This window comes from Chanodichthys erythropterus, chromosome 14 (genome assembly GCF_024489055.1).
Source record: "Chanodichthys erythropterus isolate Z2021 chromosome 14, ASM2448905v1, whole genome shotgun sequence".
In the NCBI taxonomy this organism is placed as follows: domain Eukaryota; kingdom Metazoa; phylum Chordata; class Actinopteri; order Cypriniformes; family Xenocyprididae; genus Chanodichthys; species Chanodichthys erythropterus.
In genome coordinates, this window is record NC_090234.1 from 27349287 (window position 1) to 27366584 (window position 17298).

Below are 17298 nucleotides of genomic sequence, written 5' to 3' on the forward strand. Positions count from 1 at the left end.
ACCAAACTTGTGCTGAAGAGAAGCGTCAGTCGTCCAGAAGCGAGCAGAAAAAAACAGCATTTTTCATGGACAAAGGACAGGTACTCCTCTTAGAAAACGTACAAAAAAAGATAGATACTTTTAGATGTTTAATTGCTATTTGAAACATTGGGATCTCTAAACGAGGGCTTAATTAACTAATTTTTTAAAAACCTCAATTTCAACTAAAATTGACATTTTTTCGTTGTTTTGCCTGTAGCTCGAAATTAGCCTGTGTGCATTCAAACTCAAATGATTTCTGAATGATCATGTGACACTGAAGACTGGAGTAATGATGCTGAAAATTCAGCTTTGCCATCACAGTAATAAATTACATTTTAAAATATATTAAAAAAAGAAAACAGTTATTTACATTGTAATAATATTTCACAATATTACTATTTATCATGTTTTAAACTTGGTTAGCATAAGAGACTTATGAGAGAAAAGCAGATTTGGTGAGCATAAGAGACTTACCAACCCTAATCTTTTGACCGGTAATGTATAAGATAATTTTACAATTAATAAATAGTACATTTATTTATTTATTAAAATACCATTGCAAATCAATAATAAACACTGTTTGAAGAAGGCATATCTCAGTGACACAATTAGACACTCAAAAAAGGACCATAAAATGAGAAATGAGAAATTTCAGATGCACTAAGCCTTTTGACAAGTTATTAGTGTGATACCTGACTAAACATTAGACATATTTCTTGAGACTGGCATAACGTCACATGGCACAGTCGCACAGAATAAGTGGCATTCCCAGAAGAATGCAAGCAAACACCAACGCTAAGGTCAGAATTGTCAAATACCGTTGCACGGAAGAGACACTTGTTATTTTAAAGAGAGCTGACACTGCATATTTCTAAAACCTAAAATCATTTTAGAGTGGTCAGTCTCTAAAAATACCAGGCCAGATAACAGAATACCCCATAATCCCTCTCCCCCACAACCCCCCCATACAGTCACTACACATAGACGTCCAAAGTTTGCCCCGTTTAAAACAGACTTTTCTGACTTTGAGAGAGGGTGGCAGGGGGAATCAAGCAGTCTCTTTGGGGATGGAGTGAATATAGAGGGAATGGTTAGGGGCACAATTCTTGTCAGAGTGTGTTTGCAATCCCTCTATTCTTCAGAGTGGAACATCCGAGAGAGCATGTTTGTTCTGAAGCTCCTTCTTTCCTGGAGGGTGCCTGCGGACATGACAGTAATAGTTTGGAGTGGGGTGGACTTGTTGGAATCCTCATTGGCGGTTCGAACGGGTGAAACAGATCCACTTTAATGACGGATATTTGTGCTGCAGGTCATCAGAAACTTTCAATGGCAGTTTCACATCTCTTTCTGGTTTTGCTGTCGTACAACGTGTGAAGCTCGTGCAATATCAGTGATCCCCTTTTATGCAGATTCGACAGATTTATGCATGTGACACACAACATTCTTTTTTCTCATTCTTTTCGGACATTCAAAATTAAATGAACCACTGACGTATTGCCGTTCGACTTTGATTCGGAAGACAGCACATTGATAGTGTTTCACAACCCAGCACGCAATGTATCAAATAATTCGAATAGTATTTCAAAGCCAAACCAGCCTTAATAAATTCAACACCAAAGCTCGATTAAGTTAAACTGAAACACATTTTATACGTCTTTCAAAATAGCTCATCCTGTAAATCAAGCTGTTTCAAAACCAAACATCACATTGGTCTTTGATTTCATGAAGATTATCTGAGAGCGTTAGCTGATGAGTCATGAGTTCTGTCCCCTCTGTTTCTGAAAAAAGCCAACTATCCATTGCTATATTCACCAATACCTCCCTAGAATCAAGCACTCATAATTTATGCCATGTTTCATCTCTGCATGTGGTGCTGCCCATGGAAAAGAAGGGCCCATAGATATAATGCCAATATTGCAGTATGCGGTATGCACACATTTTTCTATGGACAGTTAATGCTGTTATGGGCAGCTTACACAACAAATCTTGTACTATTTATGCTGCACTATTTATGATGCACTGGGCTTAACATTGTATATTTTCTTCTAAAAGTATACTCTTTCTTCTCCTATCCGTTAACTCTCATTTATTTTGTATATACATAGCTATACGTATATTTTTTTTAACGTTTTACAAGAAATGCGCAGACATTTCTCGGTCTTTGCATCAGAGGGTATGTGACATATTAAGCTTTCAACTTAAACTTGTTATTGTGTGCATTAAATATAAGTGAAAGTAACTTAATAGGACCATTACAGTGTAATATTACTGTACATACAGTAACATAACGTTACAATCCTGTATTTACCATTGGTGAATTCATATTAAATCTGCAGTGTTTGTTACTGCCATTGAAAATAGCCCCAGACAGCTTCACTGTAAAACAGAATTGTTGGTTTAACTTAAAAAAATAAATAAAATAAATACGTTTTTGCCTTAAAATTTTGAGTTCATTGAAATTATTGAAATTTAATACAATGAAGGCGATTGATTTAATCAACAGAAACTTAAAATATTATATTATCTGAACCACATTAATGATCTAAGTTGATTTGACAAAAGAAAAATGTGTTGTGATAAATCATGAAAATATATTTGTTTTACAGTGTTGTTAGACAATTTCTTATCAATGCTGTTATTTTTGTTAAAAATAAAATAAGATAATAATAATAATGTGCTAAAAATATATTATTAATATTAATAAAAATAAAAATATATTAATAATATTATTGGTCAGGAAAAAGTAGCTGATTGAAAAACTGGGACTAGTGGAAAGTTTTGTGTTGTGTGAGTGGAAATAAGAAAGAGTATATAAAAGCACTACGCTTTTAATCACACTGTTTAATGAGGAGGAATTTGAATATCTGGGCTCTCACTTTGACTCTTCATTAATTTTTAATTATGAAGAGCGGTACAAAGACCAGAATGCCATTTGTGACTTAACATTTGTGTTTTGCTGTTAAATTAAACATTAATTTGAAAGCTACATAAAGACACAACTCAACTTTGAAGCGCATTAGATAGTAGGGTTAATTATCTCCAATTTTCCACAACTCCTGAGATGGGTCTGGGTTAGAGAGCTATTGGCTTCCCGGAGAAAACAAAAGCAAAATCAGAGGGAATGGAGGAAGATGCACTGCATTCCCCTGATGCTTTCTCGTGCACAATGTTTAATTCAATGGTTTAGACTGCATAGACCACATTCAAAATATTAATAATAACAATGACAGAAACAAAATCTTCGTAAAGTGTTTCACCAGTGGCAATACTGTTTCTGTAACAGACATTCACCAGATTGCAATTTTAAATGAGCGAGCTATTCTCGTAAAGGACTGAACCATCAGTCGATCTGATTAAAATTGTGAGTTGTAATTTGCAAATACAAAAACTGCCACAACTGAACAGTTGAATTGAAAGTCTAAGTGAGAAATAACATAATGATGATACATAAAAGCGAGCAGGGCTAGTTGTCAAACCGGGAAGATGTCACAAGGGCTTTAATGTCAAAAGTACTGTTACACAATGTGTTTTCTCTAGCAGTGGTTTTGTATGTTGGTTTGAATTACGGTTCAAAACCTTCTTAAATTGAAAAAAAGCAAAACAAAACACAAAGTGAATTCTTTATTTTTCCTGGGCAATAACTATTTGTACTGAGGCGTTGTAAATCGTATGTTCTTGCTACGAGAGAGTCATTTTGCTGCTCTAATCTCCTTTGTAATCTGTTGTCTGAATCTCAAATCCTTTTGTTCACCCCGTGATTATTCCGGAATATAAAGTATATTGTTTTGTTATGAATACTGAAATTAATGCTCGATACAATGTAAGCAGCTTTGAGGGCAAGCAAATACCTTTCCTTCAGCCCTCTTTCAAAGTGGTCTTAAGAAAAAGATTGTGTGATCGCAAGCTTAGAGGTGCAGTAATATATTTAATATCTAGTGCTTGAAACAATGTCTATTTTCTGCCAGACTCTTATACTGTATGTCACAGGAGTGGAATTTTATTAAAACAGATTTCAACTTGAATGTGACATTAAGAGTGTCTTGGCAACTTTTTAGCATATATTCATCATTTATTTTTACTACTTTTCAGATGTCTTTTATGTGTAGAGTTTATTGTTTTACCCTTGACTCAGATAATATTATACATTTATTACATTTTAAAATCCAAGATAATCTAAACTATTTCTAATAACTTAAACTTTTTGTACTGCACTGTAAATATGATTGTGATTTTAAAGGTAAAAGACGGTAGAAATGCTACGGTGAAAAATAGTTGGTTTACAGAAACTTTCCGTACTATATACGGCGAATAACTGTAATAGATCTAACGGTACATTTAATGTAATTTTACAGTAAAATACAGTTTTTGGAAGTGAAAAATAACAAGTCATTGTATAATTTACAATGAAAATTGACATTCCCTGCGTGACACTTCACATTTGAAGTTTCTTCTTAGTTTTTCGTTACGTACATAGGTGTTTTATGTTACATCTAATGCTGTTAAATTAATGTTTATTGCATCTTTAAAGTTTTAATGTGTGTTACCATGATTGTGTTTAGTGTTTGTGTGAATGACACTGTGTGCACCTTCTATATATTAGTATTGTCTTTCATGAAATACGTTTTTTTTTATTTTTTTTTACCATAAATTTTACTGATTTTTTTTTACAGTGTGTAAAATAAACAGTTATGAACTTTAATTATTACAATATAAACCTTTAAATTATACGGTTTAAACTGTAAAATAGACAGCAAACTAAGTGCTGTCCCTTAAAACCTAAAATGTTGCTACCGTATTTTTTACGGTAAAGTTCTGGCAACCACAGTTGCCGTTTTTTTTACCATAAATTTTATGGGGATTTTTTTTTACAGTGTGACTTCAATATCAAAATTACAACAAACTGCCAAAAAGGGAGAAAATATTATTTAATTATATATATTTAGGATACATTAAATCCTAGCAATGGATTTACCCTTAGTAAGGAGTCAGCCATTTTATTTAAAAATGTAAAAAATGTAATTTCCATCACTTAAGTCTAATAAACACTAAACATCATTTGAGATATGGTGGAAATTACACTGTGATGGAATAAATAACAATAATAATAGGAAGAAAAATGAAGAGAGACATTTTTTTTTTAAAGAAAAATGTCAACATTTAAAGTACTACTTAAAATGGATGCTAACATTGCTCATAAATAGCTAAATACACTTCGCCTTTAGCCTGCAATTTTATGTCATTTGGATCAAATTTATTTTGATAGAAAGTCCAGCATTGAGCGTCCCACTGCCGTGACAGTCAGGTTAAGCCTGTTTACATGTACCGCAGTGAGTGACAATCTAAACAACATTCTGTAATTAGACAATACATCACTTCATTAGCTCAATTCTGTAAAGTGTCCTTTCAAAAGCACGATACTTAGCAGTCCTTCTAGGCAAGCCATTTGAAGAGTCAGATCTCTCCTACTCACTGTAAGTCAGTCTGTCATAATCAGCAGTAAACATGCCCGAAAGGTGCCGAATGCATGAGACACGAGATCTGACAGTGCCTGGCCAAAGATCTTCACTTCCACGGATAGTTCAGGAGATGGCGTATGGACATCAACCACATGCTATTTATCACAGTGCCTATAAACATTGCAATAGCCTCCACTGGCCTCATTCCAAACAGTACAAATTGGTTCATAATTGCTGCTTATTCTCTGTACACTTTTTGAGGAGGCATTTATTTATTCGTGTTCGCCCTGTCCCACTGACCTCAGCCAAGGATTCCCCCTTTAATTCATGTTCAAATGTGTCAGGTGAAAGGAGAGTGCAACGGTTTGAGTTTTAGCTCTGCTGTCTCTCCAGCTTGACGCCACATGCCAGCATATGATATTTCAATCAGCTTCAGATGTTTCCTCTTGATTCTCAAACACTCATGCCAGGCAACTATTGTCAATAATATGAGACAGTTGTAAGGTCTTAGTGCAGTCGCTTTTGTGTAACAGGATTGCTGGATTTGATAGTCTTTTTCACGCAGGTGACGCAAACACGGATGCGATGAGAATTGGATTTCCATTGTCTGATGTTTTTTGTTTCCTGCTGCACTGAAAACTGATAGGCTGTACAAGAAAGGACTTTGGTGTTCAGGATGAATGTTTTGGAAGATAATACTTTTCCGTGGGTTGTTTAGTACAATGAAAATACTCTGTACTTGTTTTTTTTTTTTTTTTTTTTTTTTTCCCTCACAGGTAAGATGTAAAGGGTTAATTTACCAAAAATTCTGTCATCATATTTAGTCACTATTTTTGTTCCAAACATATATGACTTTCTTTCTGCTGCAAAAAACAAAAGAAGATATTCTGAACAATGTTTTAACTGTCCATACAATTAAGTTTTGGGTTAGAGTTGAAATTTGTTAATTTGACTAGACAAATGGTGAAATTAGAAATTGTGCAGATTCAGTCATACTTTTACTTTTGTCTTGAATTTGATGTGATGCTAAAATCAGTTGTTTCAGTGGTCTTTCTCTGAAGAATTGTGGTGTTCTCAGAAGCACTAGAGTTTCATCTGTGCATAGGAAAACAGATTTAGATTGAAAGCTTTGAAAGTGATAAATGCATATGTCTCCCTGGGTTCATAACCCTTTTAAATGAACCAGAAAGGCTGTGAGAGTCAAACTGCTGAACAACGTTGTGATGAGAATTTTTATTAATTCTTGGTTCAAGATCAGAATAAATGCATCTTGACTTTTATTCACTAGTTGCCATAAATGTCATGTGATTTGCCACATATCAAAGTAATATGAAAGATTTTTGACACTACCACTCAAAAGTTTGGATATTAATTTTAGTGGCAGTAAAGATATCTGTAATGCTACATTTTTTTTTTTTTTCTTCAAACTGATGCTGAACTTCCTATTCATCAGAGAATCCTGAAAAAAAGTATCAAGATTTCCACAAAAAATTAAACAGCACAACTGTTCTCAACATTAATAATCATAACAAGAAATTTTTCTTCAGCACTAAATCAGCATATACTGGTCGACTGATTTCTGAAGTATCATGTGACGCTGAAGACTGCATTAATGACTCCTGAAAATTCAGCTTTGCCATCAAAGGAATAAATTACATCTTAAAATATATTAACATAGAAAACAGCTATATTAAACTGTAATAATACTTCACAATAACTATTTTTATTGTATGTTTGATCAAATAAATAAAGCCTTGGTGAGCATAAGATCTTTCTTAAAAAACAAAATCTTACTGACCCCCAAACTTTTGAATGGTAGTGTATGTCTTTAGCAAAACTTATATTCCAGCCCTTGGTGCACAATTTCCAAATTTATGGCCATTTCAAATAAGTTAATTTGCAAAAATGCTAAATAAAGCACCTCCAGCGTTATGATTGAGGTTCAAGGCTGCTAAGTTTCAACTGATAAATGCTGTAATCCTGGTATTAGCAGAGATATAAGGATCTGCACCAGCATTTAAGGTTAATATCAGCAGTGACAGAAGCACAAAAAGGAATGAAAGTCAACTCCAGATGCTTAAGACACTGATCAAAACCTCCAATGAAAGAACGTGAACTTCCTTAATCACAACTATCCCTCAATCTGACACAAGTGTTTTGTCTTGCCCTAAGCCGAGCAGATCTTCGAGACCTCGGATGAATGCCTCACAGATTGCAAATCTAACTCTCCACGCTGCTGAATTAACGAGCCTGCACACTAATTTCTAATCCCGGTTGAGGTTGATTGACAGTGGTGGCAGACTACGAAATGGCTTGGTACCATCATTACATGCACTTTTTTCTGTGTGAGAGTTTGGGATTATTTAAGATTACTGCTTAATGCCTTTTTAATCTCTCCTGCAGAAAAAAAAAAAAAGATTTCTGGGCAAAATACTGGACAGCAAGTACAGTGGCGGTGATAAGATATTATAAGTGCGCAATGAGATCAGAAATCGCCCTTTTATCCTCGCTTTGCCTCATTATGAGAGCTAACTCTGCTATCAATCTATTGATAAGCATTTTGCGCACAAGTCGAAAGATTATCTTGCTTTAGATAAACCCTAATAAAAAGAGTTCATCACAACAATGACTGGACAGAAATGTCATGAAACGCTTTTGGATGTTAAAGTACTTGAAAGATGCTGAAAGATTTTTCCAATCACTGGTATGCAGATAAAAGACTGTGCATATTTTCTCTTGAGGGTTTTTAAGAGGTATGACACTAGCTTCGACAGACAATATCAAGCCTGGTGAAAGTGGATGCTAAGCTCACTAAGCAAATGGGTTTCAATCCCTTGAGACTTCATACATGTATTGAGCAGTTTGGTGTTACAAAGTATGAGCTGAAAAAGGAAGGACAGATTATTAGAGATGAAGCAGGAAGCCCAAGATGTTATTAGAAGTGAGACCTTGTGACACAAGATCAAGACCGATGGCACTTCCGGCAAATCTTCACTATCAAGATTTACTAAATAATATGCATCTGCATTATATAGCTACAGAGATTGCAGTGCAATCATTAGTTTTCGAATAGTTTTTCCTGTTTTAACGGACTATAAAATGGATTGAAGGATGAACTTTGGCTCAGTGTGTTCGACTGTCCTACCTGAATCACGTTCTTTCGACTGGATTTCTCTGATGTCCACTCGATTACAGCCCCACACAGATCCACACCATCTGCTTTACCACCTGGTTTCTGTGGAAAAAGTACAATTACATTAACATGTTTGCCAAGATACTAATAGAAACACCACGTTTCTCATGTCTGACGTGACTTTGTGAAATAATAAAGAATTAACGAACACAATGTTTTGATACAGGACGGACCGCCTATTAAATCAAACATTTTATAATAGTAGATGATTGCAATAATTTGTTTGTGCTCAGCAGAAACAATAAAAAAGCTCTATGTCAGGCTTTTAAGCTATGTAAAGAGGCATTTCATACAGTCCTACGGTTTTAATGAGGTGGCAAAAATACTTAACTTCATCCTGATAACCTCTGTGTGTATTGCCCTAAGAAATGGCAGAGAGCTCGGGGGCTTTATGGCCACTTGACCATGAGTGATGTTGAAACTAATATGAGTTGACCCCATCGATGGCCTCGACATACCATTTACAAGCATGACAAGCACGTGAAGGTAGTAGTAAACCTCTATTCTTCTTCACCTCATGTCTCTATCGCTGCCACATGCTGCTCAAATCAGCAGAGTAAGAATATGGCAGTAAAGTCCTGTGCATGATATCCCATGCATGATGAATATTTCTTTTTTCAGCAGTGTTTTAAATAGTCAGGATCAAAGCAACGTTAAGAACTGAGACAAATATGGAAATCATTATGCTTCCCCACCCAGTTGCTAACAGTTATGCTGCTTTGCGCACAACTGTATCTATTCATTACATTCTTTTATGTTTTATTTTTCTCATTTTACACATTATTCATATATTTATTTTATTATAAAGGTAACATTTATCAGCTGACAGAAATATTTGTTCATTGTTTTTTTTTTTCATTGTTTGTTCATTGGGTGTGTGCAAATATGTGCTCTGGTCTTACCAAATTTGCCACAGCTTCTTGTTTGCTCTCTTTATAGAATAATAGTTGATTGGAGCAAAGTACAACCCAGGTTGAAGTCCAGTTTTTCCTGTGAAAATAATTGAGGTTATTGCACTTTAAACTCATGGTAACACTTTAGTTTGGAGACCAATTCTCACTATTAACTAGTTGCTTATTAGCACGCATGTTACTAGAATATTGACTGTTTATTACTTATAAAGCACATAATAATGTCTTATTCTGCATGATCCCATAATCCTACCCCATACCTAAACTTAACCACTACAACAACTACCTTACTAACTATTAATAAGCAGTAAATTAGGAGTTTATTGAGGCAAAAGTCGTAGTTAATAGTGAATATGCATTCCCCAAACTAAAGTGTGACCAACCTCACACTAGATAGATAGATAGATAGACAGACAGACAGACAAACAAACCGTAATTTCTTTCCTCCTTCAGCAATTTTGGCTTTGTTCAAATATTCTCCTTTTAATAGAGTCTGTAACAGAACAGAAACACAAAAAATATTTAGTCTTCCAAAAATAAAAAAATAAAAAAATAAAAAATTACAGAAGCTTAAAAACACTCTGGTTGGCTGCTGCATTTTAATTTATTTTATTGGTTAATTTTGAAACCATCCCATTTCTTGTGTAATGAAACACTAAACTCTGTTTATACAGCTCAGATTTCCATTCTTCAAAATAATCATTATATGATTAACTTTCGTGAGTGTAAATCATTCACTGCTGGCTCTTCTGGCTCTCACATCCAAAAACCCAATTTTATGCGATGGTGATAATGGATGAGGTACGATAGATCATACCTGCGGCCCAATAGAACCATCAATGTTATGCTGAGACTGGTTCCTCCGGTGACGGTTGATCTAAACAAAGAGCATGCGTTGCTAAGTGAATATATCTCTCACCCAAATAATATTCATTTGCCTGAATGAGATTATGGACCATGATACGACCAAAAAAAAAAATGTTGTAATTTATTTTAAAATTAATCATTTATTTTTTGGAGACATACACATGCATCTTTCTTAAATGTTCTATCAAACTACAGATTATATCCTATCAGGTCATTTTATTTCTCCTACAGCGAAAGGTTTGCTTTGTAATGTGACTGCACTATTTTATTTTTTTTTTTTTTTACATGCATGTTACATATTTCTATGTAAGATCTCATATTTAACTTAATTTTATTTTCGATCATAATTCTGAATAAAACTACAATTTAGTGTAAGGTTTGTCTATCACAAAAATGAACATACTACCACACAAAATTATTATTACAGAAACAAGAAAGCAGATGCAGCTTATTTATGTTTTGTGTTAGTTTTAGGTTGCTGAACATGGCTCAGTTTTCCCAGCAGTAAAAGCAGCAGGCCCTGTGCAGCAGTGCTGGCCTGCCCTCTGCTGTTCTGTGTCTGTGTTTCTAAAAACAGCCAATGCAACAGGAAATGCTGCAAATGTTGCATGTATTTACACACACTCATGCAACATAGATGGACAGAGAGGCATAAAATCATTTAATTGGTCTTGGACCGTGTGATTGTGCTCATGCTCACAGGTTTCTGTAGTGTGTCAGGCTCTGGTAAGACCATAGACTTTGTCTGGCTAAGTCTCTCGCCAGTGTTGCTTTGAGAGCTCTTGATCCTCATCTGAACGGCTCCAGGAAGCACCATTGCTGGCTGCTTCTGCATCGCTGACACTGAAAAAATAGCAATAACATAAAATCTGTTATTTATCATTTTTGATTGGCTGAAAATATGAACAATGCATCAGTCAGACACAAAAATAATAAAAGCATTGATTTGGCCAACAGAAATTTCGGTAACACTTTACAATAAGGTTCATTAGTTAAACATAATGTATTAACTAACATGAACTAACCATGAGCAATACAGTTGTTACTGTATTTGCTAATCTTCGTTAACATTAGTTAATGAAAATACAGTTGTTCATTGTTTGTTAGTTCACAGTACATTAACTAAGACTAACAAGACTAAGACTAACAAGACTAACAAGATTTTAATAATGTATTAGTAAATGTTGTAATTAATATTAACAAAGATATATTAACTAATGTAGTTAAATGTTAACTAATGAAACCTTATTGTAAAGTGTTACCAAAATTTCAATTTATAAATAGCATAAAAAAGTGACAACATTTTATGAAAAATTTTCTTGTTTTGAGAACACAGCACACATCTTTGAACTATATATTCACTTCTTAGTAAGATATAAGTGAACATTAGATCTGATTTAAAGGTTTTTTGTTTGTTTTTACATTTCTATCATTAGATATTTGAGTATGTTGAAAACCAATACTTTAAAGTGTAATTCGGCAATTTCTCTCAAAAAAATCCTGTCGTCACCAGTGCGCAATGAATTCTGAGGTAGGCAAGGGTCTGACGCATCCATCTGTTGTATCCTTCATTTCACGGGAAACGAAGGACACATTTGGAGGCCGCATTTAAAACCCCTTTTTCAGCAGTGCTGGTTCTGAAAGTTTTTGTTTGTTTGTTTGTTTTTACATGTATTTTTTCCCATAGGGATTATAAAATAGTCTTTGTTAAAGAATTATAAGCCATGAACTAAGCCAAACAGATACGTGGTGAATCACAACACTACAAAATTTGATTTGAAGCAAAAAAAGAAAGAAAAAAAAAGAAAATTGAAAAACTGATAAAAAGACAAAGGTACAAGACTGTGCACTGAACCGTTTTAGTAAGGGAAATAATGACAATCCCATGAAGTATTGTGAACAGAACCAAATTAAAAATAAAGGAGAAATATAACTCATTTACAAATGTTGATTATATGTATAAAAACAATATATTTTAAGTTTCTTGCAAGATATGCATATATATAACAAACATTTCAGTATTTTGAGAGCGTAGGGAGATCGATAATGCCATTCGCAGTGCTTCATGGGAGTGGACGGAGCTAAACAGCTCGATTCTCTGATTGGTATCATTTTCTGTCCATCATGGGTAATGCACTTTTTTTTTTACCAGGAATTGTTAAACACGATTATTTTAAAAAATAAGATGATGGCTTCAGCAGAAGAAAATACCATGGATTAACAATCTCACTGCTCACAGTAGGTTTTTGAAGGTTTATAAGTTATTGTTCAAAATCAATTTCCTTATGGAGAAAATGAATGGAGTTTTTACTTCCATAACCCAACTGTCACAGCCAATCAGAATCCATCCTGCTTTAAGGAGTTATTCGCATACAGACGACAATGTTGATCTGCAAAAATGATTAAAATGCTGTATTATGCATGCCCGGCCAGTAGTTGGCAATGTCAATTTGTAAAGAAAAACTATGCATCCATAGACAGAACACATAATACACATGTGCATGACGTCACCATTTTCACAAATCCGCATTTTTGTACATTACACGGAGACGATAACAGTATCATTTTCAAAACTTGCATTTTGAAACTAATTTTCAAAAGTTTGTGTTTTCAGGCCCCCAAAACACCTCCGTTTTTAGTTAAAAACTGTGTCGTGTAAACAGCCCCAAAAGCGACAGACGACAAAACTGCAGCCTTGTCCAAACTAATATGTCTTCATTTAAAAACGCATGTTTTTCTCTCCATTTTGACCTTCCGTCCACACTGAGACAGTTTTTTTGTCATTAAAGATGGAGCTATTTGAAAATGCATTGTAGTGCGGACTGTGAAAACAGAGGTATTCGATGTAGATTGTAGATGAGCAACATTTGGAAAACACTTGAAAATGTTAGTGTGGACAGGGAGCATTTTAAAACAAAAACACCATTTTCTAATGTATCTGGATTAATGTAGACATAGCCTTAAATAAACTGAATGATATCATCCACTGGTATGGGCCTTTAGAAGAATAGGTTCTATATAGAACCTTAAAGGGTGCTGCCATCTTCAGGCGCTTCATATAGAACCTATTAGGGGGGATCCTATCATAGAATTATTTTTTTGATTTAGTTTTAAATAATTTATTTGGTTTGAATTCACTTTTAACTAAGTTTTATGAATTAGACAACTCGTAAACATACTTAAAACATAGAAAAAAATGTACGTCTCAAGTCAAGACACCATTTATATAACGCTTTTTACAATGCAGATTGTTTCAAAGCAGCTTTACAGTAATAGCAGGAAAATAATGTAACAAAGTTTGTGTTGGCTGCACAGCAGTTCTAGAAGAAAATAGTGTCATTTTCCAGCTTAAGTACAGTAAGTTCAGTATTGACTAGTTGATTAGTTATTTATTTAGTTCATTTATCTATACAGCAGCTCTGGAGAAAATAGTTATCGTCCAGCTTAGTCCAGTTGTAAATAATCCGTTAAACACCAAAGTAGTATGCAAGCATTTAAGTCATTTTTCCTTATATAGAAACTTGTGTAGAGTGTAGGCCTGATTTCCCCATGTGACAACTTGCACCAGTCTTATCTATTATTAGTTGGCTTTGTAATAGCACATGCCACAGTAAAATAATTTAGGGCCCAAGGACCAGTGGTGTGAGGACCCTATTGTAATTGCTTGGTCAATTATTCTTCTTTTTGTCCGAAATGAATCGCATTTTTTAGGACCTAAACATGCTCGAAAACTCATGAAACTTTGCACACATGTCAGAAGTGGTGAAAATTTACGTCTGATATGGGTTTCAGAATTAGGTGTGGCAAAATGGCTCGATAGCTTCACCTACAAAATTTCAATTAAGCACCTTTCACGCTACGTTCCACATACAGGTATGAAATTAGGTAGACACGTGTAACATCCCAATACCTAAAAAAAAAGTCCCTGGGTGCAAAATCTGTAAAACAAACAGGAAGTGAGATATTTTGAATTTTCTCTGCAAAATTTTTGCAGTTTTTGCCATTTCCAGATGTTGTACTTTAACAAACTCCTACTAGAGCTTTAATCAGATCAACATCATATTTGGTCAGTCTAATCTATAGGCCTTTGTGACGTTATATTGCGTAGATCTAGAGTTATGTCTGATCTGCCCCAAACTTCACATGTTTTATTAGAGTCCTGGCCTGAAGACATCTACATGGCAATATTCAGTTACAGTCATAGTGCCACCTGTGGGCAACAGGAAATGGCATGTTTTACACTGTGATTAACTCCTCATAGAGATTTAACCAGATCAACATCATATTTGATCTGTCTAATCTTAAGGCCATAGTGATGCTACAGTACATTGCGAAGAACTTGAGTTTTCGTTGAAGGGCGTGTCTGCGGCAGCCAGACAAAGTTTGATGTTTCGCCATGAAACAGGAAGCTTTTGTTAGTCAGGCATACAGTGTCCGATCTTCACTAAACTTCACGTGTGATAAGAGTCCTGGCTTAAAGACATCTATATGCCAATATCCAGTTAGTCACAGCCACCTGCTGGCTACAGGAAATGGCATGCTTTGCACTGTAATTCACTCCCAGAAACTCATTTTAATATGCCATGAAGTACCAAACATGCTAGAAACATGTTAAATCATGCAGCACATGGCTAAGTGCTAATGTATGCGATTAACGCCACGAAACAGGAAGTTGTTGTAACTCAGGCATGCAATGTCCGAACTGCTCCGAACTTCACGTTTGATAATAGTCCTGGACTGAAGACATCTACATGGCAATATTCAGTTATAGTCAAAGTGCTTTGAAATGACTTTGCTATATTTCTCCTGCATTTACTTGCTTACATGCATGTCACCCACACTGTTCACTGTTTTCCTAAAGCCACCAGGTGGCGGTGGCCCTGGGTGCGGGGGCCCTTTCACCGCTGCTTGCAGCTTTAATATTTTAAATGTATTTGCATCAAACTAGAATTGCAATCAATTTCATTGTAGTACAGTCACTTTGACAAAATCATTATAATTTATCAATATATTTAAAATGTTACAGGTCTTTTCAAGTTATGGGCTGAATTCACTTCTTGAATTGATTTTATCTTCTAAGTTTGAGCTTTTATAAAATGTAAAATGTTTAAGGCCTACATATAGAAACTACATTTGGATGTTTTCTTCAGCATATTTCACTATTGTGTCATTATTTCTTTTGCTGTCTGTTAGCAGCTTTTTATATAATATGTTTTTTGAATGTTTCAACAGAGTGATTGCACCATCGTCCAGAGAGTGGAGGAACTGATCTGTCATGCCTTTTTTTTTTTTTTTTTTTTTACAGAATCTAAGCTTCTCATCTACATTTTAAGATAGATGCACATATATTTATATATACACTTAAACAAGAATAAAAAGTTAATAATTTCCCTTAATTCGTCTTTAAATGGTTTACGACAAAATAAACAACCAGCTCTTGCAAAACTCTACAGTACACTTCACACTAACAGCCATTTTTGTCGGTTCTTAACAGGTTTTAGAAAGTGATAATTCTATCAAACACTAATCTACTTTCATTTTTGTGAATTCAATTGGACTATAATTTGTAAACATGTCAAAGACTCTTTCTATATGTATATTTATTTAAAATGTTTCTCTGTCTGATAAACCATGAAATCTGCTGCTGCTATGATAACACACTGTAGCATGACAGGAAATAAATAAATCTTCAAAAAAAAAAGCATAGCGGAAACTGGCACTTTCAGTCGTGCATGACAAGTGGCCTTTTTTACAGTGGTTTAAGAGTGGGCAACAGTCTGCAGTCTCCTGTTTAAGGGTATTGAATTGTCAATAAAAGTTACAATTTGAAAAAATATATATATTTTTATATTTTTAACAAGCAACTTATTAGTTTTTACATTTTTGGCATAATTTTGGGAAATTTTGCATGCAAAGATTTAGATCACATATAATCAAGGCATCAAAACATTTCAGTTCAAGAAACAACTTCTTTTGAAAGTTCTTTAGCTGATCTGACAAATTGTCAAACTATATAAATAATATCAATAATACTATTATATTGTATAATGCCATATATATATATATATATATATATATATATATATATATATATTATATACACACACACACACACACACACACACACACACACACACACACACACACACACACACACACATTTAAATTTATATACATATTTATATACATAATAATTAGCTCTAGATATGCATGTAAAATAACTGTCCCTATACGGACCTACTTTTCTATAAGCATAATTTTCTTAATATGCAGAAGAAAGATATTAAATCAGGATCAGGATCTAGCTTATAGAAACAGGTTCGCATCTAGCTTAGAATGTAAGCAACCATCAGTAAATCTTCAGTAACCACAAAACATTTATTTAGTCGCATCATCTCTGTTCATTTTCTCATATATTTTGTCATTACCTAGTGCTGCCGCCCTAAAAATGTATAAAGTGGACACTCGTACCTGGTTCTCAGTCCGGTTCCAAAAAATACTGCTCAAAACCTGTTTCAGCAAAGACAGAGAGAGAAAGTGTCGTTTGGAGGAAGTGTACAAGTCACATGGGACACTCAAACACTACGTCTCTCAAGATGTGCAAGCATTAGTGCATACATGGGGCTTCTGCTATCACACACTCTTCACTTCCTGAGGCCTGTGACAACAGTTTCAGACAAGATGGCCGCTGAGCTCACAAGAACAGATGAAAGGAGATCAGCACCATTTCAGTCTGAAATGTCTCCAATAGAGATAGATATGATGATCAGACTGACTCTTATTTTGGAGAAGATTGGATAAATTAGAACTGGTTTTAGGGTCAGATCACTTTGGTTTTTGGGTCTGTATA

General features: G+C 34.5%; 1 protein-coding gene across 3 annotated transcripts in view; it reads right to left on the reverse strand.

Annotated features, from left to right (window-relative positions):
* arhgap15 (Rho GTPase activating protein 15) overlaps window positions 1-17057 on the reverse strand; it is a 42735-nt gene extending 25678 nt beyond the window's left edge. The window contains exons 1-6 of one of the 3 annotated variants that reach the window (XM_067410606.1): window positions 16877-16898; window positions 11149-11291; window positions 10399-10458; window positions 10013-10074; window positions 9573-9660; window positions 8623-8712 (exon numbers count right to left, since the gene is read on the reverse strand). In XM_067410606.1, coding sequence (XP_067266707.1) covers window positions 8623-8712; window positions 9573-9660; window positions 10013-10074; window positions 10399-10458; window positions 11149-11283 — 435 coding nt within the window. In that variant the 5' untranslated portion in view covers window positions 11284-11291; window positions 16877-16898. Of the gene's footprint in view, window positions 1-8622; window positions 8713-9572; window positions 9661-10012; window positions 10075-10398; window positions 10459-11148; window positions 11292-16876; window positions 16899-16919 lie in introns of those variants that run through there. The other 2 variants (XM_067410605.1, XM_067410607.1) reach the window with 2 other exon arrangements.
* Window positions 17058-17298: the final 241 nt, after the last annotated feature.